The 27,297-nt window shown below is 38.7% G+C and overlaps 1 protein-coding gene across 2 annotated transcripts in view; it reads left to right on the top strand.

The window, feature by feature from the left end:
• COL4A1 (collagen type IV alpha 1 chain) overlaps positions 1-27,297 on the top strand; it is a 123,672-nt gene that overhangs the window by 49,607 nt on the left and 46,768 nt on the right. For both annotated transcript variants that reach the window (XM_062619285.1, XM_062619294.1), the window contains exons 2-15: positions 2,511-2,561; positions 19,924-20,013; positions 20,104-20,148; positions 21,719-21,763; positions 21,867-21,929; positions 22,031-22,084; positions 22,230-22,256; positions 23,398-23,481; positions 23,589-23,651; positions 24,660-24,695; positions 25,193-25,234; positions 25,809-25,898; positions 26,504-26,539; positions 26,692-26,751. In XM_062619285.1, coding sequence (XP_062475269.1) covers positions 2,511-2,561; positions 19,924-20,013; positions 20,104-20,148; positions 21,719-21,763; positions 21,867-21,929; positions 22,031-22,084; positions 22,230-22,256; positions 23,398-23,481; positions 23,589-23,651; positions 24,660-24,695; positions 25,193-25,234; positions 25,809-25,898; positions 26,504-26,539; positions 26,692-26,751 — 786 coding nt within the window. The remainder of the gene's footprint in view (positions 1-2,510; positions 2,562-19,923; positions 20,014-20,103; positions 20,149-21,718; positions 21,764-21,866; positions 21,930-22,030; positions 22,085-22,229; positions 22,257-23,397; positions 23,482-23,588; positions 23,652-24,659; positions 24,696-25,192; positions 25,235-25,808; positions 25,899-26,503; positions 26,540-26,691; positions 26,752-27,297) is intronic.

The raw sequence follows: 27,297 nt of genomic DNA, 5'->3' as shown, positions 1-27,297 counted from the left end.
TATAATGATTCAATGACGTATTTTAATTACATTCCCAGATGCAATTAAAACAGACATCTTCTGAATTTAAGGGATGTGTTGATAAAACTGATAACCTTCTACATGATGCTGAAGGAGGAAGAATGAGCTGCAAGCATGCGTCCTCCAGCCGTGATCTTATCAGGTCTGAAAAACTAAGAGAGGTCACACTGGGTCATTTCTTTAAATGGGAGGCCCGATGTTTTTCCAGGCATAACCATGTAACTGCAAGGAGTAAAGTCGATTATTCAGTGGGTGGCACTTTTCCCTTCTGGTCAGTACTGAGTTGGCATTGCAGCATGAGTTGGCATCTTTTTCTGATCTAATTCTCTTTCTGCAGTAAATAATAAATTTTCATCTTTCTGTGCATTTGTAATATAACGTGGCAAAGTGCTGTAATAATGTAAGAGAGAAAATGTGGTTATTTTTATGTGAATGTGGAAAAGGTTTGACTTCAAACACCAAATTCAATGGATCTACATTTAAAAGAAAAGTATCTCAACAAAAGCAACATTTTTTTTTTCAGGAGCTGGTACCTTAGTTTTATTGGACAGTCTTCAATGTTTACTTTTTTTATTAATGTTGCTGTATTATTTAAGTTTCTGGAGTGATGATGCTTATTGGTCTCTCATTGGAGGTTTTCCAAATTCAGAATAGATTCAGCATATTTTTTCTCAATTTCCCATAAGTACTGAGGTCCCAGTAGGCTGTGGAGCCCGCAGGTGTGGAGGGACAGGTGCCCAGCGTCTGTGCTGAGAGCTGACTCTGAAGAAGTGCTGTCCCTGACTGCTTCCTGTTAATGGCTTAATGAAACTGCTGAATTATCTTGTGTGCGTTAGTGCAATATTCAGTGATATAAATATTTGGTTTGTTTTCCTCCCAGTTGGTTTCTGAGGGACATGACAATAGCAAAAGCAATAGACTGCTGAGTTACTCACCAGCTGCTTCATGATTATGAGGAGGAAAAGTGGGGAGTAGCCCAAGTGCACTTAAGTGTACAGAAATACTTGGTAACACAAAGTGACTGAAAGCTTTTACGCTTGGATCAGTTAATCTGACTTCTCTCAGATGTTACAACCTTTCATGTTTTGCAAAAAAATAATGAGTGGCTTTTTATGTCATTGAAGTCATAGAATCATAGGATGGTTTGGGTTGGAAGGGACCTTAAAGGTCATCTAGTTCCAAGCCCTCTGGCCCAGTCAGGGATACCTTCCACTAGACCAGGTTGCCCAAGGTCCTATGCAGCCTGGCCTTTGAACATTTTCAGGGATTGGGGCATCCACAATTTCTCTGGACAGCCTGTTCCAGTGTCAAGTTTATCCAGTGTAGAAAACCCATGAGGTGGTGCTGTTATAAAGAAAGGCTTTCAGAAAACAAGGATCTCTATAGTGTTTCCTGGAGAATAATTTGGACTGATTATGTTTTTATTGATGTTTTCTGTGCATTCTCCTATGCAATGAATGCACTTTTACTTAGTGGAAGGTTTCCCATCATAATGACAATTGCAGTTAGTCATTATAGAGGGCAAGAAAGAAAAAAGATCACTTGAAATGTGGTAGATGCAAGAAATAGGACCAGAACACTGAAGTTAGATATTGCCTGGCCAGTAAACAACATTAACAACTGCCTCGATATCTAATATTTGCCATTAGGAGCAGTTTGCTCTCTGAGGGGCTGCAGTTTGACTTGATTTCATAAAGTACACCCAGGCATACTTCTTGATATAGTTTACTGTGGTAATTATACCAATATTTAACTTCCTGTAAACACTACTTTTTTCCTATCTGAAGATTGGCAATTACTGAAAAAATCAGTAAATCAATATTAAGAAATCTCATGGTAAAACCCCAATGTGTATAGATGTTTTTTATATTTGGAAAAGAAACACAAAACATATTCTTCAGGTTTGATATTTTTCTTAAGCATAGAAGATAAATCATGAACTGCAGTTTCACCATCCCTCTCTCCTCAAAGCAATGGCAGATATTTATAGAGCTGAAGTATTTATGCAGAATGCAAGCCATTTATTAACAGAGACCTAAGAGATGCTTCTACAGTTGAATTGATTTTGTTTTAAATATTTTGTTGGGCTTTGAATGTGTGACTGTAGTATCTTAGAGGAGAACCTACTTCTTTTAAATTGAGATGTTCATATTGCTAGATGCAGAGTGTGTATTCTATAAAAATTAGTTATTTTTTTAAATGGTGACCCTAAAGACAATGATTTAGAAGTAATATAAGTTTTCTATGGTTAAAAACTATAGCAGATATTTTTCTTCTTTTACAAAGGCTTCTCTTATTGGACGTGGTATGAAACCAGAAGTGTACATCTATATAAATTTAATAGTGTTTTGTTGGGCTTAAGTGAACATTTGCCATGCTGACCAGCCTTGCACTCAGCATGGTACTGCTGACATCCCTGGTTTATTGTGGTATGTTCTGCCTGTCATCCAGTTCAGACAATTAATTCTCAATGTCTCCTTCATTTTCAGGGTTGTTCCGGCTGTGGAAAATGTGACTGCAGTGGAGTAAAAGGGCAAAAAGTGAGTAAGCCAGCTCTCTCTTCTTCATTATCTTGCTTATTTAAACCACACAGTGTATGATCTACTGGGAGGCAGGTGAGCCATTGGTTCCAGTGAACACTCTGACATGGCGCGTTTCCAAGGCCAGGCCACATGCCCTTCAGCAGGATTTCTGAAAAGCAGCCAGCTCGGTGTCTGCAGGAGCAGGATAGGGCAGGAGGACCAGGGGTGGGAGACAGATGAATACCCTCACTGCGGGGTGAAGCTCCTAGTCCGGTGCTTGGCTGTGCCCTCCCTTTTTCTGCGTTTAGTGGGGTGCTAACCTGGCACTCTCACCTTTCGTACACCTCACCTCCAGTCTTTTCAGTGGATAGCAGGGTTGACATCCTGAGCACCTCTGGAAGCAATTCTAGCAGTTCAGTTCCAAAATGCTCCCCTCAATGAGTTGTGCAGATTGCTCTCCAGGAATTCTGTGATGCATCAGAAGCAACTCAACCTTACCAGGGTTAGGCCTGGGAGGCAATGACCTGGAATAGAAAGAAATAGGTTAATAATCAACTTAAATACAGAAAAGTATTGCACGTCAAGTTAAAAAATAAAATACTTAAAACTTTTTGACAGAACCTTGCAAATGAGTTTTAAAGTTCCCATTCAGCTGTCCAAACTTTCTGTGTGTGAAACAGAAAAGGCACTTTAGAGGCTTCTTTTAAAGTAGTAAGAGTGAAGAAAAAATACAGTGTACTTAAGCATTCCATGAATTCCCCTGTAAATTACCTGCTTTTGTAAATAGCATAGGCATTCAATCACTCTCCTTATCTTTTCCAATTTTGCTGTAGAGATTTCAATCTGTAATGTGTTCTGTTGTGCATGCACATGTATTGTATTATCTATAATACATTATAAATTAGTGCAATCCAAAGGTTTTATCATCCTGTGATTGCAGTGGGAGCATTTTTTGAGGTAAGTTGTTTAGGTCAATCAAAGGACTGCTTTGAAGAGGTGGGGGTTTTGTTTGTTTTTTGTTTTGGGGTTTTTAAATAAAGGTACAGCTGGTGTTCTACCTTGTCTCACATGTGATAGCTGCATATTTACTGATGAAGGTTTTAAGAATGTTTGTTGTTGGCTTTTCTTTAGTGTTTTCTAGAACAAGGAACATAAAGTACTTAATTGGAGACCCAAGCAAAGATAATTTTCTTTGTAACAGAACATGGATTAATTTGTGAGACAGATGAAAAGAGATTCAAAATTTCTTTTAGATGTTTTAATGGCCCACTAGTATCTGTTTAATAAGAGGCAGCTATATATTAAAAATAAATAGCGCAAAGATTTGGGAAAGGTCAGGAACTCTGAATTTATTCCTTGATGTCTTGATCTTGGTTTTCAGTAACAAGTACAAATAAATCATTCTAGAATGAGAGAGAGATTACGTTATAACTCTCTTGTTGAAAGCCATTAGTTTTCAGTTCTTAGAGTATGCCAGTATGTTGCAACTAGATATTTAAAAAAATTGTAGTTTGGGGAAATAACTTGGCTTCATTTATTTCTGGCTGAAATCATGACTCTTTGCTAGAGCTGTTGCTGGCATTTTTCATTTGCATAGTCCAGAGTCTCAGAAAGTTCTCCTCGGAGTAAATAGATCCTTATCTGATATGCTAGAAGCCAAAACTACCTCAAATTAATGTAGGCTATTTTAAAATGTGGAAGAGAGAAAATATCAGCCCATAGCAACAGAAGTCATAGTAAGTTCCAGATTTTGTGCAAATTTGTCCAACAAATCAGTGTACGCCTTGCTCTTCCTAATGGGTTTCCATCAAAAACTTCTCTAGCTTTAAATGTGGGTGTAATGGTATATTTACATATTTTCAGACTGTGTAGGAAATTTAATTATTGACATTAGAGACATTTAGACAGGTGAATGTATAGTTAACACCTAGAAAGCAATATTTAAGGAAGGTATTTGAAGGTATTCTGGAGTGAATTTAAAAGTAACTTGATTCAGATAATAATGCTTGCTCATTATGTTAACATTCTGAGGCTTTCAAATGCATACTTAGGATTTTGAACAAAAAAAAAAAAAAGACTTTTATCTAAAAATGTCTGCCCCTGCCTTTTTTTCAGCCTAGTGCAGCTTTTCATCTGATTCTTTGCATTTAATGCCTTTTTGGAATAAAGACTGCCTGGTACCCAGTCCCAGGCCTGAAGACAGAAGTTGGTAGGAAAGCAGGGGAAGCATCCTTCCTGCTTGCCACTGAAAAATTTCTAGAAATGGTTTTTCCACCCGATGCATTTGTCTTTGAAACGTATCTCTGTAAACACAGTTCCCATTAACGTGCACATCAGTACTGGTACCTGCTACCTCAGAAATATACTTAAATGTTGCTTAATCAGAGAGGGACAGATTAGAAAGACTGATCCTTGCCAAGATCCAGGCCAGAAGAGGGCTGCCATGCCCAGCTGTTGTGGTACCCCAGGAGACCACATTAGGGAACATCTGCTCTCCACTTCTCATGTAGCCACTTGCGTGGGAAGTATATATCCATCCTGCCCAAGACCATCCCCAGCCAACATGTTGCCTACACTGGAAACCCTTTTGATCTGTCTTCCATGTTGTGCAGAACTGCACAAATGCTGAAGGGCCTTTTCCAATCCACCCACACTCTTCAGCAACATAACCACACCAGTTCACTACCATGGGATCTTCAGGAGCTGCGGAAGTGGGTGCTGGGTTTACCCTTTAATGCTTTAATTATTAACATCTGGAGATACATTTCTTTCCACACACAGTGTGGGAAGAAGTTCCAGAATGAATTGGGGGTGGGATTTAATTAAAATACATTTGGCCAAATAATATTAATGATCTCACCACAAAAAGTGCTGAAAATAGTATTTGACTTAAAAGCTTTTAAATTCCCAAGAAATATTGCCCGTCAGCATTTCAGACATGGAAGAGTAAGTTATATTGCCATATTTTTCTCTCTCATTTGAGAATCTTTTAGTCAATATGACCATTTGGATGGCCATATTTAGAATACATTCAGTATGTTCTCTCATTACACTGTTTCCGTGAAAATTGTATCTCTATGCCAAACTCCTTTAAGATGACTCATACTTTATCAAGGGCATATAATTGAGAAAGTCTAAGGGGTTTTCATCCCTTTCAGAAAATTTCAGAAGGTGAGTGTAATTGGAACAGATGGTTCTTATCCCATAAAGCCTTTATTATTACACTGAACATCAGGCTGTTATTCTAAGCTATGTAGTGTCAAGTATCACGTATTTACTGAACAATAGGTGCAGAAATTTTAGAAAAACATAATATTGCTAAAATAATAAATAATGCCTTGGTGTTTTCCATTAGATAGATTAGCCAAAAATCTTCATTAGTTTCCTCTTACACTTTCTATTTGGTTTTCTGCATAATAACTTGACTGTTCTTTCCAACTGCACTACAAGTGTGAGATCTGTTTGAACTGGTTAGTTTTGAATGCTTGTCTACATTTTACTGAGTTACTCAGAAGCACGCAGAAGCTGTATTTTCTCTTTTATGCCTACCTAGATTTTGAGAACAATTTCAAGCAGCTGTGGAGATAAGAAGTGCTAGCCAGTAATGTGTGTAGAAAAAGCATGCAAGCATTTAATTACCATTTAGAACAAAGACTTTATAGAGCCGAGTAAAATTCTCCATGCACTGGCTTTTTCCAGGAATGTTCGTTCTCTCATTCATGACCATTTGCACTCGTTTTACTCCGTATCAGAAACGTGTATAAACAGAGGCAACACTGGAACTTTGCTGTAACTAAACCAGAATGATTAATCTTCTAACACTTGTCAGTTAGAATGCATTGAAGTATAAGTCTTCATTCTTTAATATAAATATCTTACAATGATTCCCCTGTCTCAACTTTCAATTATCCATTGAAAGTTCAAGTCACAAAAATCTCAAATGTGATTTTTGTCATTGGACATGAAATATTGCACTTAAAAAAAAATTATATCTGCTGGGATATTCTGGAAGAAAATAGAAAATAAAAATAGAATGAACTCATGTAACTGCTGATTTTGACATTTTTGATATGAGGTGTAAGAAAACTTGTGCAAATAATTTTATACTGGCATATTTTTGTTTGCCTAGTGCCTTGTTCTGAGGCCCTGTCTGTATTATTATACCTACATAAGAATTACTTCTGTTTCCCTTGATGAGCGCATTATCCCTGTGTGGATTGACTGCATTGACTGTGGAAGTACACAGACTGACTTTGCTTGAGGTGTTTTTGGGCCTGGCAACCAGGTGGCTCTGTTACTGCCTTAGGTTGACAGTTACTGTGACGCCTCTGTGGTCACCCATTAACAGGATGAGTCTTTTCTCTCTTGTGCAATTCTACAGTCTTGAAAGTCACGCACGATTTTCCTGTCTGCAGGAGATTGTGCAATGGTGAGTTGACTGTTCCAGTGGACTGTGTCCCTATATATTTGGTTTGGCTTGGTTTTTTTTAAGGTTTACCAGATTGGGAAGGCCTTCAAGGCTTTTCCTGTCATTTTAGGTATCAAAAGATAGAGCAAAAATATTTATGATATTGATGAGTTAAACCAATAGAAAAACCCTTGTTAGAGAGAAACTCTGGCAGTCAATGGGATAATCACTATTAAGTAATTCTGAGTTTCCTTTAGAATATAGTAAAGGGCAACAAATCAGTTGCTTTAGTGGAGCGAATCAATAATCACTAGATCTATGCTTTTCAAATTCAACCTATGCTAGCAGCATCAACACTCTTTTTTACCAAGAATGTTAATTTTTCAGTACTTTCCATTGGTACTGTTTGTTTTTAATAAGCTCTTCCATAGTTTTGCTCAATGTTTCTATTTAAGTGGCTGCTGTGGGAACTTAATCTCATTTCCAGCACTTGTTCATGTGCAAGTTGGAAAGACTATGAACTGAGGACACTAAGGAAACTACAGTTAAGTAAAGGCTGTAAAGCTGACAAGAAGGATGACAGTGGGAGGAAAGATTGTGTTTGCAGCTTTAGTTTGCAGCTAATAGTTAACATGAGGTCATCTAATAATTCCTGAAAGGGGGAAATCAGAAGACTGTAATAAAATAAGCAAAGATATTGATCAGCTGCAGATCTGATATCCTACAAGGGTACTTGTGGCTCTTATTTTTGAAAATTAGGCCATTGTCACAATGTTTATGTCACTTCTGCAGTGACATTAGTATATTTTTATTGATTTGCCCTTCATGCAGAGAAAAATAATGCTTTTAATTCAAATCAGGGAAAAAGAATACCTATGTTTCATGAAGAAAACACATAAATAATGCTGCTATTCTTGAAAAGAATGAGACATCAAAAGACCTTGAATTATATTGAGTGGAATATGCTAAGTATTGAAAGTTTTATTCACTTTCCCAACTGTAAACTGTAAAGTGGATCTGTCAGCTTTTCTTAGTTTAAAGTTGTCACTGGGACCATTTGTCTCAGTTGTCCAAATAGGACTGAATGTCTGTAGCAACATTTTCTATATTAAGATGTATTTTTGCACTCAGTACAGTATGTATCTTTGATTGACACAAACTAGTGGATTACACTGATGAATTTACCTCTTTGGAAAGAGTGCTATAAAAGCAGATATCCCAGTAATACTGTGTGATGGGGTATGCTCATATTTAGTTTTCAGAGCTGACTTCTAAAGGTTTCCACAAAGTGATATGTCAGTTGGCATAATATGATCTTTTAAGCAGCTTTTAAGTTGCCAGATGCATATCTTTGCTTGTAAAGCTATTGGTATAATAAGCTCAGGCATTTCTTCATGAAACAAAACATGCTTTCTGACCTCACAGAGTTTGATTTTACATTTGTACAACTGTTACTGTATGTCTTCATTATGGTTTCTTGAAGGATTACAAGGCCTTGTTTTAATATGAAGCATGTAAGCCTCCAATGAAGTCAGTAAAGTTTCCCAAATGTGAGATCAAAGGAAGATGAGAAAAGACCTGTAGGTCGCCACTTCTCTGAAATCTGCATGCTCTGGACGTGAAGCTGCTACAGTCCCTGTGGAATACCCACAGGTAGTTTGGAATCTTCCCAAATTTAAAATTTCGTTCATGCAAACAGAATCACACTTCCATTATATATATACCAACTACACAGTGATCGTTAAACTTATGTTGCAGCATTCAGTTTTTTAGTATCTGGTTGTATGCATGACAGCACCTGCAGTCTGTATTTGTACATCATTCATCTTACTGCCCACTAATGTTCTGTGATACTGACAGGTTTTTGTGGGTGTAGATTACAGGTCTGAGATAGCAAATGGCATAGCAATGGGTATAGCAACCACAATAGCAACATTTTGTAGTTTACCCCTCAGGCTTCTTTAAATCATTCTGCAATTCAATTTATATTGTGTTTGCTGGGGATCTCAGACCAAACAAGCTGTTATAATTGATGGTTCTGTGATATGTCAGTTCCCACATGAGAACTTAATACTTGAGGCACTTAATAATCAGTCTTTGCCTACATTTTCTCTGTAGTAGTATTGACAAGAATTATAGGTAACATAGCAAAGAAAGTTCAGCTAAATGGCGAAAATAATTATTAGCTTTCAGTAACAGGCAAAATGTTTTTCTATATCATCTTTAACAGGAGAAGAAAAGCAAAATTAAGGTAAAGCCAAGGGACAAGCAACTTAGACTACCATCTGGAAAATCATGTTTCTGTCCCTTAGAAGGTTCAACTGTAACTGGAAAGGCAAAACCTACCCATAAATTTTGTAGCTGTTAAAGAAAGCATGTGCCAGCTTCCACTGCAGTTCATCTGCAACATTTTAAAATGCTTTTATATGCCAACAAAAGTAATTCTTACCAAGGTTTGTGTCGAAGTTAAAGTATGCATGGTTAAAGTAAATACTGAGTTGAGTGGGTGAACACAGGCATTGGCATCAAATCGGATGTCCTTTCACTCTTTTCTCATTTGACACTGTTACTGACTGTAAAAAGATGCAACAAAACTGTTTCATGGGTAGCTAGCAGAATACTAAAGCCTTGAGGAGGTTTGGTAACCCTTGATTTTGTTAGAACAGTTTGCTTGCCTACCAAGCAAAGATGCTGCAGAACTGCAACAAAAACAAAAAAAAAAAAAAGGTTTAATGGAGGAGAGGGACTAGCAGAGAGGGGCAGTCTGAAGTGCCCTCTGACTCCAGTGTCAGCAGTTGAGTGAAGAAAAGGGAAGAATACCAAAGGTTGGTATTGTGGAGCAGTGAACAGAGAAGCCAGTTCTGTATGCAGCACCTGCAGTGAGATCTGTGAGTTAAGGTTGCAATTGCAGATCTTCAATTCAAACTTCCTTTCTGTCTGAAAGTGTGGAGATGGAAGCTCCGGAAGCAGGATGGAAGCAGGTCCAGTAGAAACACACACATCTTCATGAAACTCCTCCAGAGGGATCTCTTTAGGAATCTTTAGGTATTAAATACAATGAATTTATAGTAATGCCAGGGCGTGGGAACTAAGGGACACTGCTCACCTCAGGAAATAAATGAAAAAGGTAGCATTTGTAAAAGTGAAATTCTCCAGATGCAGACAAAGTACAGACTTTGATAGCAAGACTGTCTCTGCACCCTACCTCTCCTTGGGCAGGCGCGGCGGGCAGGAAGGGCCGGGAGGATCCGGATGCCGGTGCGGGTGGCGCTGGGGGGGAAAACCCGAGCCGGTTGGCTCCTATCATCCTTCATCCCGCAGCTGTGTCACTTCCCCGCTGGCTCCTCTGGGTGGCAGTCAGACATCACGGAATTCCTGTTCTCTGGCGGGCAGCCTTGCTTTTTTTTTTTTCTCTTTTGTTCTTGTTTGGGGTTTGGGTTTTTTTTTTCATTTTTAGTCAAAAAAAGAGAAAACCTTAAGGCCACTTGCTAAGCAGGAGATCAGCTGGTGGGCATTCACTGAAAATGATGCTGCAGCAGTATCCTGCACAATATCAAAATAAGGAAAATATTTGTTTTCATTACTGTTAATGATTACTGCATCCTTGTTAACTTAATTGATTTAGGCTGAACAAGCTTGGACGTACTATAAAAAAATTATATTGTAGTGTCTGTTCTGCAGTGGATCTGGTTGAGTAAAGAGACTCTAGAAATTAAAGTGAAGAAACAATGATTTACACTTCTGAGGCACAACGTTATCTGCCTTCTGGTATTTTCATAGAATCACACAGTCCTTTAGATTGGAAAGGACCTTTAAAATCATTGAGTTCAACTGTAAACCTAATGCTTCGAGGTCCACTATTAAACCATGTCCCTAAGCTCTATATGTACACGTCTTTTAAATACCTCCAGGGATGGTGTCTCCACCACTGCCCTGGGAAGCCTGTTCCAATGCTTGACAATCCTTCCAGGGAAGAATTTTCTCCTCATATCCCATTTAAACCTCCTCTGGTGCAACTTGAGGCTGTTTCTTCTTGTCCTATGACTTGTTACTTGGGAGAAGAGACCGACGTGCAGTTGTAGAGGGTGGTGAGATCAGAAGCCAGAATATTTTCTCCTCCTTCCCTGCGGGAAGCAACTCTTCTGTAACATTTAAATATTTAAAACTTTAGAAATGCCATTTCTAACCTAACCCCAAAAAGCAGCTAGAATATTACTGTCTCAAATAGTAATGTCTGTCATGTACTCTCTAAGATATGAGCTACTTCATTATGAGAACTTTATTGCCGTCTGTACTGTCCAGGACGAGCTGCCCATGTTTTTACTATTTATGGAAGAGATTACTTTCTGTAAATATGTCCATGACAGACCTTTGCCAAGAGAATAAAACTTGCATGTAACGTCACATTTCATTGCAGGCCTAGGGTCTGAACAAAAATAAAGTAAAAAAACCTGAAAAGTTCAAGACCTTTTTTTTTTTTCTGCTGTTTCATCTTTAAATGCAAGCCTTTAAACAGTGCCAAATGCAAACAAGTGCTAAATAATTTACACTAATGAATAAGGAAGGGCGTGGAGCATTTTTACCCCTTATATTCTTGGACCTTCAACACTGGAAGTGATTTAACACAATGTGCAATAAAACAAAGGAAGAGTTAGTCAGACGTAATGAGTTCAACAGATGATTAGAAGGGGTGGGAAATATAACCTTTTGATTCAACCTGTTCCCAGGTGGTAGAATTTCCTTTTTTTTTTTTTCTTGCAACCTCCCCTTCCCTCATGTTTTTTTGAGGTTCTTCTATTCCCCAGCGTGGCTCTAAATGATGGGGAGGAGGCTCCTTGACCCAAATCTGATTAAAAGAGAAAAAAAGGTTTGGAAAACCCCATACGTACTTTTGGTAAAAAGTTTATATGACTTCCTCCTGAAACATCATGAGAGCTGTATTTTTATTTTTACTTTTTTCCTAAAAAAAATCAATAAAAATTTAAAGCTAAAGACATTGAACCACATACCTTAGTGTTACCTTGTCAGGCTTTGTGTAAGCAGACTTCCACAGTTGAAAATAAAGTTCACCGCTCATTTGTTGGCTTCTGCTGTCTTTTAGTATTGTCTTCAAATTTGACCTTCATATACCATGCCCTCAGTCTTGCTTTGAGGTAGACTACTCCTGGCTTATAAAATGTTCAGACTAGGGGTCATACATGCTGTCATTCGTGAGTGACTGAAAGGTGCGTGTGCCTCACTAAACTTCAGGCAGCTTTTCTTTTTTTTTTCTTTTTTTTTTTTTAATGGAGGGAAAACAGAATAATTTTTTTCTCTAAGTACAAACACGTTTCTCCTCAGCACCCTGGCTACTTCTGGATCATTCATCTACACTGGAGTCAAATATCACACAAAAAGTATGTCAGCCAAAGACACTCACACTGGGAGCTTAAGTGTGTACATGGCTCAGGAAGTCCTAAAAAGTGAAATTTGGGCACCTCCATTGAAAAAACTGACTACTGCAGTTGGAAAATGAGGAATAACTATGGGGTGAGCAAGAAGAGGATTTAGATGAAGGAGGCTTGGTAAATTATGTAGGGAGGGGCCATTACTTATAGCTGGTTTAACTGAAATTGTACAATGCTGCTAAGCAACCAGTTGCTTGACTCTAATTAAATGGAGGCCGAGTGTGTAGCCATGACTGACTTTTGCATGTTGATTTTACTTCCCTTAGCTTATTTTACTTATTTTTCGTCTTCTAAATCGAATTCACACACTGTATATCCACCCATTTACTTGCACACCAACTAAGCACATACATACTGATATCTATATATCAGAAAAGGATAACCAAAGATTGTTACTTCTATTTTTATACTCCTGGGAAGCACTTGGCAGCTTTCTGAGGAATGCTCTGTGCAGCCATGAGGTGACACTGAAATATGCTTTCAGCCTAAGCATTCTTTTGTATTTAGGAGGCAGAGGCGCAGGCTCACTCCCTGAACTGTAAACCTGAACAGCAAACCTGAACAGCTTTCCAATTAAATGTTTATACAGATGGATTCACTATTTTTGGGCTCATTTTATATCAAGCTGCACAGGTTCCCCAGTGTGGTAAACTCATGAGGCCCAAGAAAGACACTTTTGTAGTAGGAAGAGTGATCTTTTCAGGGAGTGAGAGACCAGAGCTGGGTGAGGTGCCATCATTTGGTGATCAAGAGTGCAGCTTCTGCCCTTCTGTATGGGCATTGGCTTTTGCACCGTTAAGTCATTGCTTCTCAGAGTTCCCACCTTGAAGTGCAGCCTGAGAGCTGGTTTAACTGACCGAAGGAGTCCCACGGGTGAAGGTCACCAGGGAGGGAGCAAAGGGAGAAGGAGAGGGCAGAACTAGCATCATGGCAGAGCGGGCATGACTAGAGAGTGCTATTCCTCGGCAGCTGTTGGCGTAGCTCTTTGTCAGCATCTGCTCTGTCTGTGTGTAAAACAGAGCAACACTGCTCTTGAAGGTGTGCAGGGGACTCATCCAGCCCACAGCTGGCCTGACTGTGGAGCTGTGCAGGTAATATAGAACTGTCAGGGCTGCTCCTTCTTTTAGTCTTGCCAAAAAGGCTGGACTTATGTTTCCATGCAAGTGAGTTTTCTCAGATGCTTCCTAGCAATGCAAGAATCCAGATTTTGCTGAGTCTCCCCCATCTTCTCCAAGCACTCACACCCTCTAACCCTCTCTTCTACTCTGCATACTGTCAGGAACACAGCCCCAAAACTTCTGGGTGAGCCAAGATGTTTACAGAACTCCTACACAGATTCTTTGCATATCTTCATAGTTATGTTTATGTAATTAGTTACTCGTTACTTGTGTAGCTCCAGAATTATATAGCTATAGCACAGATAGACTGTAGTGCTGAAGGATGTGCTGTGGGAATTTTGTAATGTGAAGCATCCATAGTGCATTTGAGGACACTCTTGCTCTGTGAGCATATAGCAGTACTTATGTTTGACTGATATCCACTTCACACTTTCAATAAAATACTGAAAATGGTAAGTGCAGCTGAGGACAAACAGATGATATTTGTCATACGTGTTTATTTTAATCCTGAGAGATATTCAGGGCCAGTGCTCCCTCTGGTGGTTTAAAATACTGCTTTAATAAAGAAATTCATACTGCCCACCTCTGTCTTCACTGATGTAACACTGAGCCAATTACAATTCTGTAACACATGATTAAAAGAGTGTGGAGAAATGCAGTGACTTGAGTGAGCTACTCGGATCACACAATAGTGTTTCCCACTGTGCACTGTAATTACTGGTCTAACAGCTCAAAGCCAATTCACTTCAGCACTTGCAGTTATATCAGCGGAAGGAACAAATACAAAGCCTGTATTCACTTCTCATGTGGCTGGGTAGAAACCATGTAGTGCATTGCAAGGCTGTTGTGAATCTGTAGATTTTACAGGGTTATACTGGATCATCAAGGCATGATGAATGATTTGGATGGTGGGTTTTCTTGTCAACAGTTGCGTCTATGTCTGAAACGAATTTCTTTCAAAAGCAATGTTTGAGACTCTTTGTAAAATCAGACTTGAGGATAGGAGAAAAAAATAGAAAAGAATGCTGAATTTGCAGGCCCTATTTCTTTCTTTGGAAACTGCATCCTCAGTTTCCATCTTGAAGCAGTTGCGTTTCTTTGGTATGCGTGCGTTTCAGTTCAATGAACATTAGGTTTTGGGAAGAGGGGAGCATGTGTGTTTGTGAGAGAGGAAGTCTATGCTTATAACAATGTTGGAGTCAGCAGGAACATTGGTCTGAAGATGGCTCTCCAGCAAGGTCAAACATTTGTTGGCTTGCAGCTCAGCTTCTCTTGCAGCGAAGGCACAGCTGAGGAACTCTGGTGGATGAACTCCAACAAACCCCACTGCGCTGGTGTGAGAAGCTGCTCTCGCTGCCTTTCCGCCCTGCATCGCTATATCCTCCTTGCATCAGCTGCCTGGCCTAATGAGCTCCTTAGCTCACCAAGGCCAGAGCAAGCTTACTAGCTAAAGGAAAGTGAGTAAATTTAGTGAGCTGAACTGGTGCAGTGGAGGCTGAGGGAATTATACCAGGTGATGTAAAAAAGAATGAAGTAGCACCATGCCTTTAAAAGAAGAGCTACCTTTGCTGGGTAGATCAGCTCAGCTGCCTTGTGACATCACTCTGTAAGACTTTTATGCCTTTTCAGTTGAAGGGCAGGCACGTGCCTGTCCTGCTGTCTCAGCTTCAGGGCGATTGCTGGGAGTGGCAAATGAAGCATCTTTCAGATGGCTTCAGGAAGATCCGCACATTGTTATTCACCATATGCGTGAGTCTCTGAAGAGCCTGGGAACATTATACTCATATGGGCCCAGACACCCTGTGAGCCCACACTACCTAAAATCTCCCAGTCCTGCAGGCCCTAAGCAGAATAATAGCAGAAATAATTTATCATGGGATGGTGATTGTTTCCCCCCCCCCCCCCCCCCCCCCGCACTTGATTTATTACAGCTGAATCTTCTGAAACTGCTTACTTCATGTGACTCTCTTGCTTAGCAATCTGCAGTTGTTCCATGTGTCAAACAGCATTTCATGGCAAATTTTGAAGGGTAGGTGCCAGAAAAAATATCAGCCCAGGCTGTTATGCTTAGAAGTCCATTCAGTTGCTTTAAATTGAACTATATCTAATATCTAATATCTAATATCTAATAACTATATCTAATGCAAAGGCATTTGGATACGTTTCACAAAAGCTGGGCTAACACAGGCATCTTGCTTACTAAATGAGTGCAACAGTGACTGAGTGCTTGCTGTCTTTTTATGTAGCACCTCCACATTTTCAGCAGCTGAGTGGCAGAATATTAATTTTTGTGAGCTGAGTAATGAATTCTCCTTTGTGCTTTCTGACAGTTTGTATTGAATCGGCAGAGGTACAGATGACTTGGTTACATCTGTTTTAATTTTTGAGTCTCATGAATTGATTTGTTAGAAGCAGAAGCTCTTTCAACATTACTTGCCAAGATTTCACAGCTGTGAATACTGGAACTTGAACAATACATAGCCCTTGCAATCAGAGTCTCATGCTCTTCATGCATCACAGCTAGAAATCTCAGTGCTGAGGGAAAAATAAGTGGGTAGCAGCAGTGATCTGGTGCTTGCCAATTTATTCTGTGTGGATGCTTAATGAGTAGCAGCATAAATGTAGTGCAAACACTAGCTCTTGGGCGGCTTTATTGGAACACTGAGTGAAGAAAAGAACTGGGCAAGCAAGCAGGGAAAGGATGCTGCTCAAGTATTTCCTTGCAATGCAAGGCATTTTCAGGACATGCTTATGTCTGTATCGCACAGCATAATAAGCAATAGCTTCATCTGAGCTTGAAATAAGATACTGGGTAGGAAAGCAGCAGTGCAAATGTTGCTACCTCAGTGATCTCTGTGGGCTAATCTGCCCGCTGACATTAGGACACATAGAGCTCTGCGTTCACATGCATCTTTACAGCTCTTAGATGGTAGAGTTCCTGTACTCTCTTGTTCAGTGTAGATATGTAGAGACTGATAGAATTTTACTGTAATTTAGTGTAGTTTCACCAATGCCAAGAAATGTCTTATGGTGGAAGTTGGTACTAACTGGGGCAGGACTACTGAAATAAGACCTTAGTTCGTTAGCACTGCTTCTTTACTTACAAGTTTTGACACACTAGTTTTCTAAGACTGATACAAAGAGGCCATCTGCTAACCGGACTAAAGAAAGGGACTGGAATCCAGGGGACAGACATCTCTAGGTCTGTTACAGGGTTGTGGTGAAATAGGTTGTCATAACTTCTCTGAGTTTTTATGGATGACATGGAGAGGTAAGGTCCCATTAACTGTGTAGCATGGGACTGCACAAGTTTGGGCTACTTAGTCAGTACTTACTTTGGACTGCTTACTCAAACTTACTTTGCAGTAAAATGAAATGGGAAGGCAGAGTAGAGGGAGAGGTGTAAGCAGTGTGAAAGTCCATGTTCCCCTGTTAGAATAACTGGCTAAGGTTGCAGGTTGCATGCAGGGAGAGATCCAGCAGCTTTCACACACGCAGTCACCTTTACGTTTCCTTACTTCCATATGGCTAATCAGAGGCAATAAGATGAGCTCAGTTCTAGTATGAGAAACCATGAGTCTGCAGTATCTGGGACAGCACAGCCCTCACAAGCTCAGAAGTTATGCTCTCCAGGCCTTGGGATTTCCAGTAGCTTGACTGGATGTCCAGAAGTCCTGGACAAATAGCCAGTTATTTTTATTTTTGGCCAAGCAGTTCAAGTCAGTAAAGTAAAATGTTCCTAGGGAAACCTGGATGTATCTCTGCTCAGAGTGACTTGGTATGGTCTCGGCTCTGCTCCTGCAGCTGTGTTTTACCCCTCAAACAGGGCAGCCTGGGAGGTTGAAGACAGCCTTGAGAGAGCTGACTCTAGTTGCCTTGGAAACCCAAATTTGAGTTAACCTCCTTGGCAAGCTGAAGTGGTCATTGCCTTAGCAAGTGATTTACAGGCATGTTAAGGCCTTTTACAGGGCCAGAACCGTTTTAAGGGAGCCTTAGACTAAGTGAAAATCCGATCTGTAAACCACAGTTTTATCTTTCCTTAAGAACGGACAAAAGCATATTTCCCTGTGTTTTGTTCAAAGTGTGTTGAAATCCTCTGAACTCCTGACTACAGAATTAGTTGAGCTGCACATGACTCATTTTCTCTGTGGGTGTCAAAATAATCTTGTTTTCTTTTCATTTGCACATATTGTGCTTTTCTTCAGGAATGGAAAACCCTGTTCTATATACTTGAGTGTCTTCCTCCTCCTTAGTCCATCTCCCAGCAGGTCATGAGAGCAAGTGCCCAGGGTTCAGTGTGAAATCGTGGTCTGAAGCGAGACAGCATCTGATTTCGTGCAGTGCCAATTAGCAGGCCAAAGTATGGGTTTAAGAACCTCAGTAATCTGTTTACTATTTCAAATAGCCTTCAGGTTTTCAATTACTTAATTGAAATTACTTAAACATTTATCCTGGATCCTAATACACTCCTCCTTAAAATATTATTCAAAACAGTTTGTAACTTTAGAACTTGGACTTTGTACTTCTTACAGCTGACCTAGAAATGTATTTCTTCAGCTGTTCTGCTGTTTGCTTTGTTTTGCTATGTTTTGTGGTCTAACATACTGCCTTGTACTTGGGTTACTAGAAAACTTTATTCTCAACCATGACAAAGAATACTGGAGAGTAAAGAGAGGAGATTATGTCCTTTTGGCACTGCAAGGAAAAGCTGCTTGTTTGACTCAAAAGATGCCTTTTTACTGAAAAATGTATTTTTGTAGGAGGAAGGGAAGCAACAGGAGGTTCTTTTCCTGGCAGGATTGTTTAATAAATGAGTGCTGTTTTGATTTCACTTTCTCATGCTCTTATCAACTCAGTTATAGTTTTCTCCCCTCTTTTCCTCCTTGGCTCTGCTCATATCTGTCAGTCACCTCTCTTCTCCCGTCTCTTCATCATCTTAACAAAATCCTTGACAAGGAGCTAAAAACAACATCAACCCAATAACTCTCATCTTCCAAAACTGTAACTTGCACCATGTGTGTGGGTCATTACTCAAGTTTTCTCTGCCTGCATAATATAACCTTTTCTTTGCAGGATGCCTGTTATACCTACTTGAGAAGTGAGCTCTCCAAGACTTAGATGTTCTTCTTTTCTTGTGCGCTCAGTCCTCAGGTGACCCCTGCAAATTACCAGCATATTGGTGGGAATCTCTGTCCTGAGCAATAGGGGAAAAGTTTTTTGCCATTTACTGTCCTAAAATCCAAATACCCAATTAGCAAATAGTAATCTTATTTCTCTCATTGTTTTGCAGAAAATACTTAAATATTTGTGTAGCTTCATTTTGTTTTGAACCCCGTTGATTTTATTTTCCGGTTTGTATGCTTTGAAAATTGGTCTATGTTTTGAGTTTATAAACTATTAGCAGGTGCCATGTTTTTTTGTTTTTTAACTTGTATACCTTTTCCTTTTTGCAGTCACTCACTAATATTTTATTCATTTAATGTTCCCACATTTTTGGTCAATGTGGAGTGTTTCTCCCTGTTTCACACCACCTAGAAAGGACAACTCTGGTTACTTCCTTCATGGAACATTTGGCTTTTGATTTGCTTGATTTGCTGTTTTCAGGCTCCCCTATATGCAGACTTTGCAGCTTTTATTCAGGCAATGTTTCTCTTGGTTTCACTGGGAGCTCCAGTATAGTGAATGCATAATAGTTGAAATATTGATCTAGAGCATGGATTTTCTGCCTCTAGTTTTATCTAATTTAAATACAGTTAGAGGCAGCACAGAAAACTCAGGTGTCCCATACAATATTAAAGAAGAACCTAAAGGATGACACATACAATCTGTAAGTTCAGCTTCTTGGGAAGATCCTGTATCTTAAAGCACTCTGAACCACTCTGAAATTCAAGAATAAGTGACAAGCCTGGTGTCCTTAATCTACTGTTGTGAATGATGTATTAGAAGAGGAGTTGTATCAGTATTCATACAGTAGTGACTGAACATTGGTATTTGCGGTTTTCAGGAATTTAATTGCTGATTTGGGGTGTTAGATTTTCTACCAGGATTTAGCGGTATCTCTGTAGGAATGTGGATAGGTCTTATTAGAGGGAAAGTGTCCTTTCTGATCCCATGGGAATAAACATATTATGAACAAGAGCTATTTGGGGAGACAGAAAAAAGGTTTCATTGACATTCAAAGAGTGTTTTTTTATTGTGCCACACTCAGCTTCTGCCAACCTATTATTGAACCAGAAATTTATCTTTGTTTAGAATAATCCTTTCAAATACCAACATGAAATGTTTGCTGTCACATGTAGATTCTTACCACCCAGCAGGTTTCTTGAGCACAGAAATGGGGAGTATGTGCGTTGCTTGAAGAAGTGGCTTCAGTTGTTTAGTTGCTAATGAGTTTTCTGCTTCCCCAGGGAGAAAGAGGCTTGCCGGGACTACAGGGTGTGATTGGGTTTCCTGGAATGCAAGGACCTGAAGGTCCCCCTGGGCCACCAGGGCTTAAGGTAAGAGCTTAAGCTTCAGTATTTAAAACACTCAGATTTCTCTAAATTGTTGTCCCTAAGAAAGACAAAGCTATCTCTTTTCCTTTGCAGGGTGATACTGGAGAACCAGGACTGCCAGGAACAAAGGGAACAAGGGTGAGTTCTACCTTTTTTGCAGTTCTGTTCTCTATGTGTTTATCTCTTTAAATTTCCATGACTGCCTTCAAGATAGGGTTAGACTTTTGTTTGAGTTAATGACATCCCCTTGTGCTGCACAATAATTTCAAGATTCTTGCATTTGCTTTTGAAGTTCTTTCTGTACTGGGCATTCAGTACCTTGCCCATTTGCATTTTCACCATGTACTTGCCACTGCATGAACAGCACTTTCAATACGTCTTGGATATCTTTCTGACATACCAAGAAGCATTTTTGCAGCTTAAATATGAACCAACCTTATTATCTCATGCAAAATTCTTGTTTATGTTTGCCATCTAAACTCCTTCAAGCACTCCAGCAGAGAAGCTGACACACCCATGAACATATAGCATGTTAAAAGTATTCATAAGATGCAGAGCCTGTTTAAAGCCAGGGACAAAGGACTCTTGACTTTGCTAGAAGAGGCTCTGAATATACCTGTCACCCTCCTGTTGTCATTTCTGTTTAATGTGGCACTTACATAACACTTATTTTAGCACATTATATTAACCAGGGCCATGTCTTTTGGGGTTTTGTGAGGTGCCAACCTCATTCTGAGCATTTTCACATTTCATAATATGATGGTGAAAGAGGATTCAAATGATCTAACCAGTAATGATGCATATATTTTTAGCTATATCACCTTGTCCACAGATTTTCAAAATGCTGTCTCAGTTTTGTTCTGCATTTGCCTGCAGTTGCTGCATCACATCGATTTTATTGAATCAACTGCCGTTTCTGAACTATTTCAGAGGGGTTATTCTGCTAGATCCAGAAATCCTTATTTCAGTCCATGATGTTCATGATACCCTGGGGTATCCTGGGTGTTAATGTAAATTTGGCATCCCCTGACAAATGTGTTTGTGTGCTACAGTGCAAGTAGACTGTATTTTAGCAATTACAAAGTTCTGGAAGATGCCAGTATTCTATCTGAGCACAGTATTCCCATGCATCTTTTCAGCTGCTTAATACATGTATTAGAAAATACTGCATGATTGAATAAACTGGTAAGAAGAAAATGATGTGCGAAGTCAGACTCCTGATTCATTACACTGAAAAGCTGTTCAAGGAGAGAGCTATCTCAACCTACAGTAGGCTCTTTGAGAATAAGGATGAGTTGCTACACTGATGTGGAGTATGAAGACAGAGAAGCGTTTTACAGTGTGTTAACAACCTCTTCTGCTATGAAGAAGTGCTTACAGTAAATTTCATTTTGGAAATGCTGGTTGTAAGAAGACAGCACCTCTGCATTCCTTTTTATCTGTACATAAGGCCCTGGTCCAGTTCCTATTGAAGGAAATCCATACTGCTGCTTAAAAAGTTAAAGAAATATAAAGAGTTGTTTTCAGTTATTGATTACTTAGGTGCCATGTCTGAGAGGTTTTGAAGATTAGAGCTGTATTTTCAAGGAAATTTAAAAGAAACTATTACTGTATTTTGACTGTCACCACTGGAGGTGAGACTTGGGCTGCAGCTTGTCATTGCTGTTTTATGGGTTTGCCATTTCAGTTTATGTTTTTGCAATTGCAGGGTCCCCCAGGAGTATCAGGCTTCCCAGGAAACCCAGGCCTTCCTGTATGTATGAAGTATTTTTACAAAGAACTTCAAAGTTCTAATTGTGGCATCCGAGCTGGATTATTGCTAATATTGCTAATTTCTTTACTTCCTTTTCATGTAGGGCATTCCTGGACAAGATGGCCCTCCTGGTCCACCTGGCATTCCAGGATGTAATGGCACGAAGGTGACATTTGCATATGTTTATAACAGCATCTCTGTTTTGAAATAAAAAACCCCCTCAAGCATATGTTCCCTAAACAAAACCAGTTTCTCTGTTCCCCTTAGGGTGAAAGAGGTCCTGTAGGTCCCCCAGGTTTACCAGGGCTGACTGGGAGCATAGTAAGTAGATTCTTTCATGCCTGATTCACTTGTTTCACCCCTTATTCTTGAAATGCAAATGTAGCTATATGAAAAGCTATACAGTAAAAGATGTAAAATATACAATACTGAAGAACAATAATATCAAATACGTCTTTTTCCACAGGGACCCCCAGGACCTCCTGGAATGAAGGTACATTTTACTCTGTGTTGATATCCTGCTTTTAACAATAAGAATTAGGGTGAACTTTACACCCTCAAAGACTAGGAGTCCTTACTTAAGGACTGAAAAATTATACCATGTTTCATTTTGTACTCCGTTCTGCAGTCCCACTAAACAAAGACAATGGGGAGACCTCCAGTTAATAACAGTTGAACATATGTGTTGTTCCATGCAGATCTGCAATGTGTGTTACATAGATTACAACAGGAAAAAGTAGTACATATCATTGATTATGTGTAAATGGTATGTAAACTAGCTAACTAGATATCTGAATGCATTTTGTGAGCAGGAGAATGAAATATTGAATGTCAACAGAGAGCTTCTTTAAACTCAACAGACACAATTTGGAACTGTGAGCTAAATCTGAATCTAAATGTAATCTTGGATTTGTAATCACATGGCTACCTGAAGTTTTAAAATGCTCTTTTGTCTTTATCTCACATGAGAAGAACCTACTTTAGTTTATAAGCACAGAAGTACTCAAATGTTTCTTTCCTAAGCATGTATGCATAGGTATGCAACTCATGAAAAAAAATCACAGTGTTGAAACTTTTTACAAAAATGCAGGAAAAAAGGGATCTTTTACTGTAAAAAAAAGAAACATAAAGAAGTAGATAACGGTCAAAATAGTTTTCTAAACTAAGACAAAGTGGATGCCTTTTTGGAATAAAGAGGATGCCATAAATAGATTTTATGTCAAAATATGGTATAAACCAAAGATCTTAGCCAGGAAAGGGGATTGTGAGGTTACTGCTTCTCTTAGCAGCTAGGTCAGATATTCCAGTTGTGTGGTGACACTGTAGTAGTGGTAGATTTGGTGGGAAAATCTTTACTATTACCCATTACAGTATGGGAAATTAAGGTATGAAGGTAGATTTGGTACTGGAATCTCTTCAGGTGGCTTTAAAGGACATTTGGCAATTGAGGTCTTAACTTTAAAAATCTCTTGTTATGTTTCAGCTGAATTAAAAGAAGGTGACGTTTTAAAGTCAACTTTCCAAATGATTCCAAACTTTGCATAGCTCCAACTTTCCTCTCATCTCAGTATTGGTGTCTTTGAATGTATTTGAATGGATCTTCAAGTATTACTGGTTTTTCTTTCTTATTACAGGGAGATCCAGGTGAAGTGATTGGTCTTTTACCTCCTAGTCTGCTAAAAGGTGATAAAGGCTTTCCTGGCCAACCTGGACTACCTGTAAGTCTAAATGATGTCTGAATAGCAGTGAGCTTAAAATTCAATCAGTATTACGGCATTTCCAAATAAATATCACTTTTTAATTATGCCTTTTTAATTTTTTATAGGGTCCTCCTGGAAATCCAGGGTTTCAAGGACCAATGGGGCCACAAGGCCCACCAGGAGAGCCAGTAAGTTTCCTTTCATGGTGATTTGCACTTTACTGATTGAGTTTTATTATAGGAAAGTTCCACAAGGTGTGTATAGCCAGTGTTTGTTGGGATTTGGGAAAGATAACGTGTGGTTCCAGGCTTCATATTTAAGCTCCTGGACGCTACCATGAATAAACAGGTAACATAGGTTTTCAACAGCAGTTGCTCCTACAGTGATCTCTTCGCAAGAGGCTTGGAGGGTATTTTTGTGCGGAAGGGGCTGTAACAGTTATTCCTCTTTTCCCCTCTTCCCACACTTCATTTATAAAAAATGAGCCACACTACTAGACAGATCTAAATCAAAATGTTTGCCAACGTTGTACTTACGGACAGCCACAGTAAGCAGTACTGCGGAAAGCAGGATATCAACTGTCTGTTATTATGGAAATTGCCACATGCTGAAGGCACTTCAGCTATTTGACATTTTGACAGGTCTAACAGATATAATATCTTCTGTTTATGTACTGGATACAGGTAACATTAGCAGCAATCAGTTATTTCTGTCTGGTGAAAGTCAGCCCAGTGTTTCTGGCTATTAAAGTGTGGTGTGTGAGATTTCTTACCCTTCTGAAGAAACTGAAAGTGATATAAAGGAAAATGGTAGTGCAGTTTAGTCATAATTTGCACTTGCTGATGTGACAAGGAAGTTTAATGAAAGAAAGATGAGGACTAATATTTAGCCTGCAGAGCTGGGAAAAAAAAAAAATCAGCAAGATGATTATTTTACAGTGCAGTGCCATGTACTTTTTTTTTTTATTGTCTCTTGTCTAGGTGCTGAGTAGACATTACTAACTGCAAAATAAGGTGTGATGAGGTATCTTAGACAGATTCTGTTGGATTTTATTATTTGTGAGTCATGTACAGTAGCAGAAAAAGATTTTATATCTTGGTCTAAGGGAAAGATTTGCATTCTTGCTGTTTTTCTAGAATAAAGCATTATTCCATCTATATTCCATTATATATATGCTAAAATGTACTGTCTCTTAGGGTCCTCCAGGGCCACCAGGACTCCCAGGTGAGAAGGTAAGACTTTTTGTTATAAAGATTAAGTCTATTAATTTGTTATTTGGCATACCAGATCCCCAAAAATCTGGAAATTAATGGTCATAAAGGTCAGGGTTTTTTACACTTTGGGATCTGTTTATATCTTAATGGACATCTGTTAGCTCAGTTGGTCTAATCAGTAGTGATTACAACATTCTATGATTATTTGACCTCAGCTAAAAATGTCAAAATTTTCACTAAATTGTTGAAGAAAAAAAAAAAGAGCATACTGACAATAAAATAATTTGATAAATTTCTGTCTAGATTTTCACAAATTGCTGTGATACAGGACTTAAAAACACAGCAGGAGGTTTAGGAAATAAATACTTGTTTCACTTGTGCATTTAAAAGACATATTCCATCTTTTATATCCTCTCTTTGCTTTGCGGTGTACAGAATACCTTCATATGTGTGTATGTATGCATGTATGTACTGCTGATAAAAACTGGCTAAGTACGTGTAATTTGTATTTTCAGGGCTATATGGGCTTGGGCTTTCAGGGTCCCAAAGGTGAAAAGGTAAGTCTCTTGAAAACTTCTAGAAAACAACTGTCAGACATATCCTATTACTTTGTTTAAAATAAACAAACTGTTGGAATCAGTCCATGGAGATCACTGTAATTTTTGGAATGCTTGAGTAAATCTGTAACTTACACCTAAATGAACAAAAGTCATGAACAATGAACGTTTATAGACTTTGTTCATTATGATGTTATATGTGACACTGATTTAGCTCATTATCCCGATCTTCTTCCTAAAGGAGGCACTAAAAAAATTTGTCCTATTACAATAATTAATTGGATGTGTTCCTTGTATTTGGTATTAATCATTCTTCACCCTACCAGGGGATTCAGAGATTTTTCTTCAGGGCAGTCTCTATCTGTTACCCACTATATAGCTGTGTCTCCTATAACTGTGATGTAACCCTTTCTCTGGCTGATTTTGCTGAAACAAGAATTGGAAAAAAAAAAAAAAATTTAGCTATATTTTTAAAAGGAAGTGGTAATTCTCTTTAATGTTATTGGCCTTAGTAATGTTTGTTCTCAGTGTCAGTACTGTTTTCAATGGACTGTCCTGCGTTTGGTGTTGACAGGGAGAACAAGGGGTAAGGGGCCCCCCAGGCCCACCAGGACCAGCACCACATATGAAAGAAAAAGGGAGTGAAATTATAAGAGGAGAAAAGGTGAGACCTTAAATGATTAATCTTGTTGTTTTTTCATTAAAATGTGATCAATAGGAATTAGCAAACAAAAGTAAGACAGGAAAAAGTATAATAAGTCACCTACAGCAAATTTTCAAATGCTTCTTCCTGTTTTATTTCATGAATGAATTTTGATTGTCTTTCTAGCAATTTCTCTGAAAAATATATGATAAATGCATAAATAACTGCATGAATAAGTAATGCATACAGCAGAGGACTTTCTGAGGAAGGAGGATTGATAAACGTAGTCCTGTAAACACCAAATATTCTGTAAATTTGAATTAAGTAGCTTGTACTTGTCATGGGCAGAATCACATTCATGGAATCTGAGTGTTAATTAATTTTTCAGTTATTGAATTAGGCAGTCTAAGCAATATATACTACTACAGTGAACTAGCTTAATGGATTTACGTTTTCTGTTTCTGTAACTTGCACGTCATACTATTAGACATAATACTTGAAGTAGCAAACAGGGTTAAATGTGCTTTTGCTGACTTGAAGAGTTAAATGGTTTGCAACCTAAATATATAATGGTTAAGGTTTTGCTTACTAATCTACTTTTTTTTCTTTTTTTATAATTTCATTAGGGTGATCCAGGTGAAAAGGGTGAACAGGGAGTTCCAGTGAGTATTGTGTAGATTTAATTTGGTTTTATTACGATAAAAATTGTGAAGAATCTGATAATGGCCCTGAATATCTTTATAGCTGTTGGATAAATGCAAATTTACTTTAGAATTTGGCAGTATTTTTAATCTGATGTATATTTATTTTGCAGGGATTGCCAGGTTCAGGTTTCAAAGGTGAAAAGGGCGAACCTGGGAAGCCTGGTCCACGTGTAAGTATGCTCAACTTTATCAATAGTATAAGTACAGTCATCGTATTGTTTCCGTAAACTAATTTAACTTCATATCCGTTAGCAAACCAGCAAATTTGGTATATTTCAAATAGGCAAGTTTTGCTGTTGGACAGGTGTACAAGTCAAGGTAATGATAACATGCAGTAATGTATGTAACATGCTTTCAGATAAACAAAACCACCTAACAGTAGCTTGCAGTGCTGAAGGCAAAGGCAAGACTCCCATTGATCCCAACTGAAGCAAGATTAAATCATTCTGGAACACAAGGAAAAACAAAGCAAAACATATCACTTTGTTGGGATGACTTTAGCAAAATGGAACATGTTGAATTTATTGCAGATCTCTTACATGTAATCTAAAATAAACCTGCTTAGCCTAGAGGTACCATTTCTTATAAAGAAGACAAATGGAGCAAAAGCTTTAGATGACTGGAATATGTTTGCTTGCTGGTTTCTAGCCTGACTGTAGATGCTTGAGGCCATAAGGTCTGTTACATTTGCCTGGTCTGATCTATAGCATAAGTCT

This window comes from Pezoporus occidentalis, unplaced genomic scaffold (assembly GCF_034315485.1).
Source record: "Pezoporus occidentalis ecotype Australia unplaced genomic scaffold, CSIRO_AGI_Poc_V1 ctg105, whole genome shotgun sequence".
In the NCBI taxonomy this organism is placed as follows: Eukaryota; Metazoa; Chordata; class Aves; order Psittaciformes; family Psittacidae; genus Pezoporus; species Pezoporus occidentalis.
Note: the sequence above shows the minus strand (reverse complement) of the source record. Positions and strands in the feature narration are given on the sequence as shown.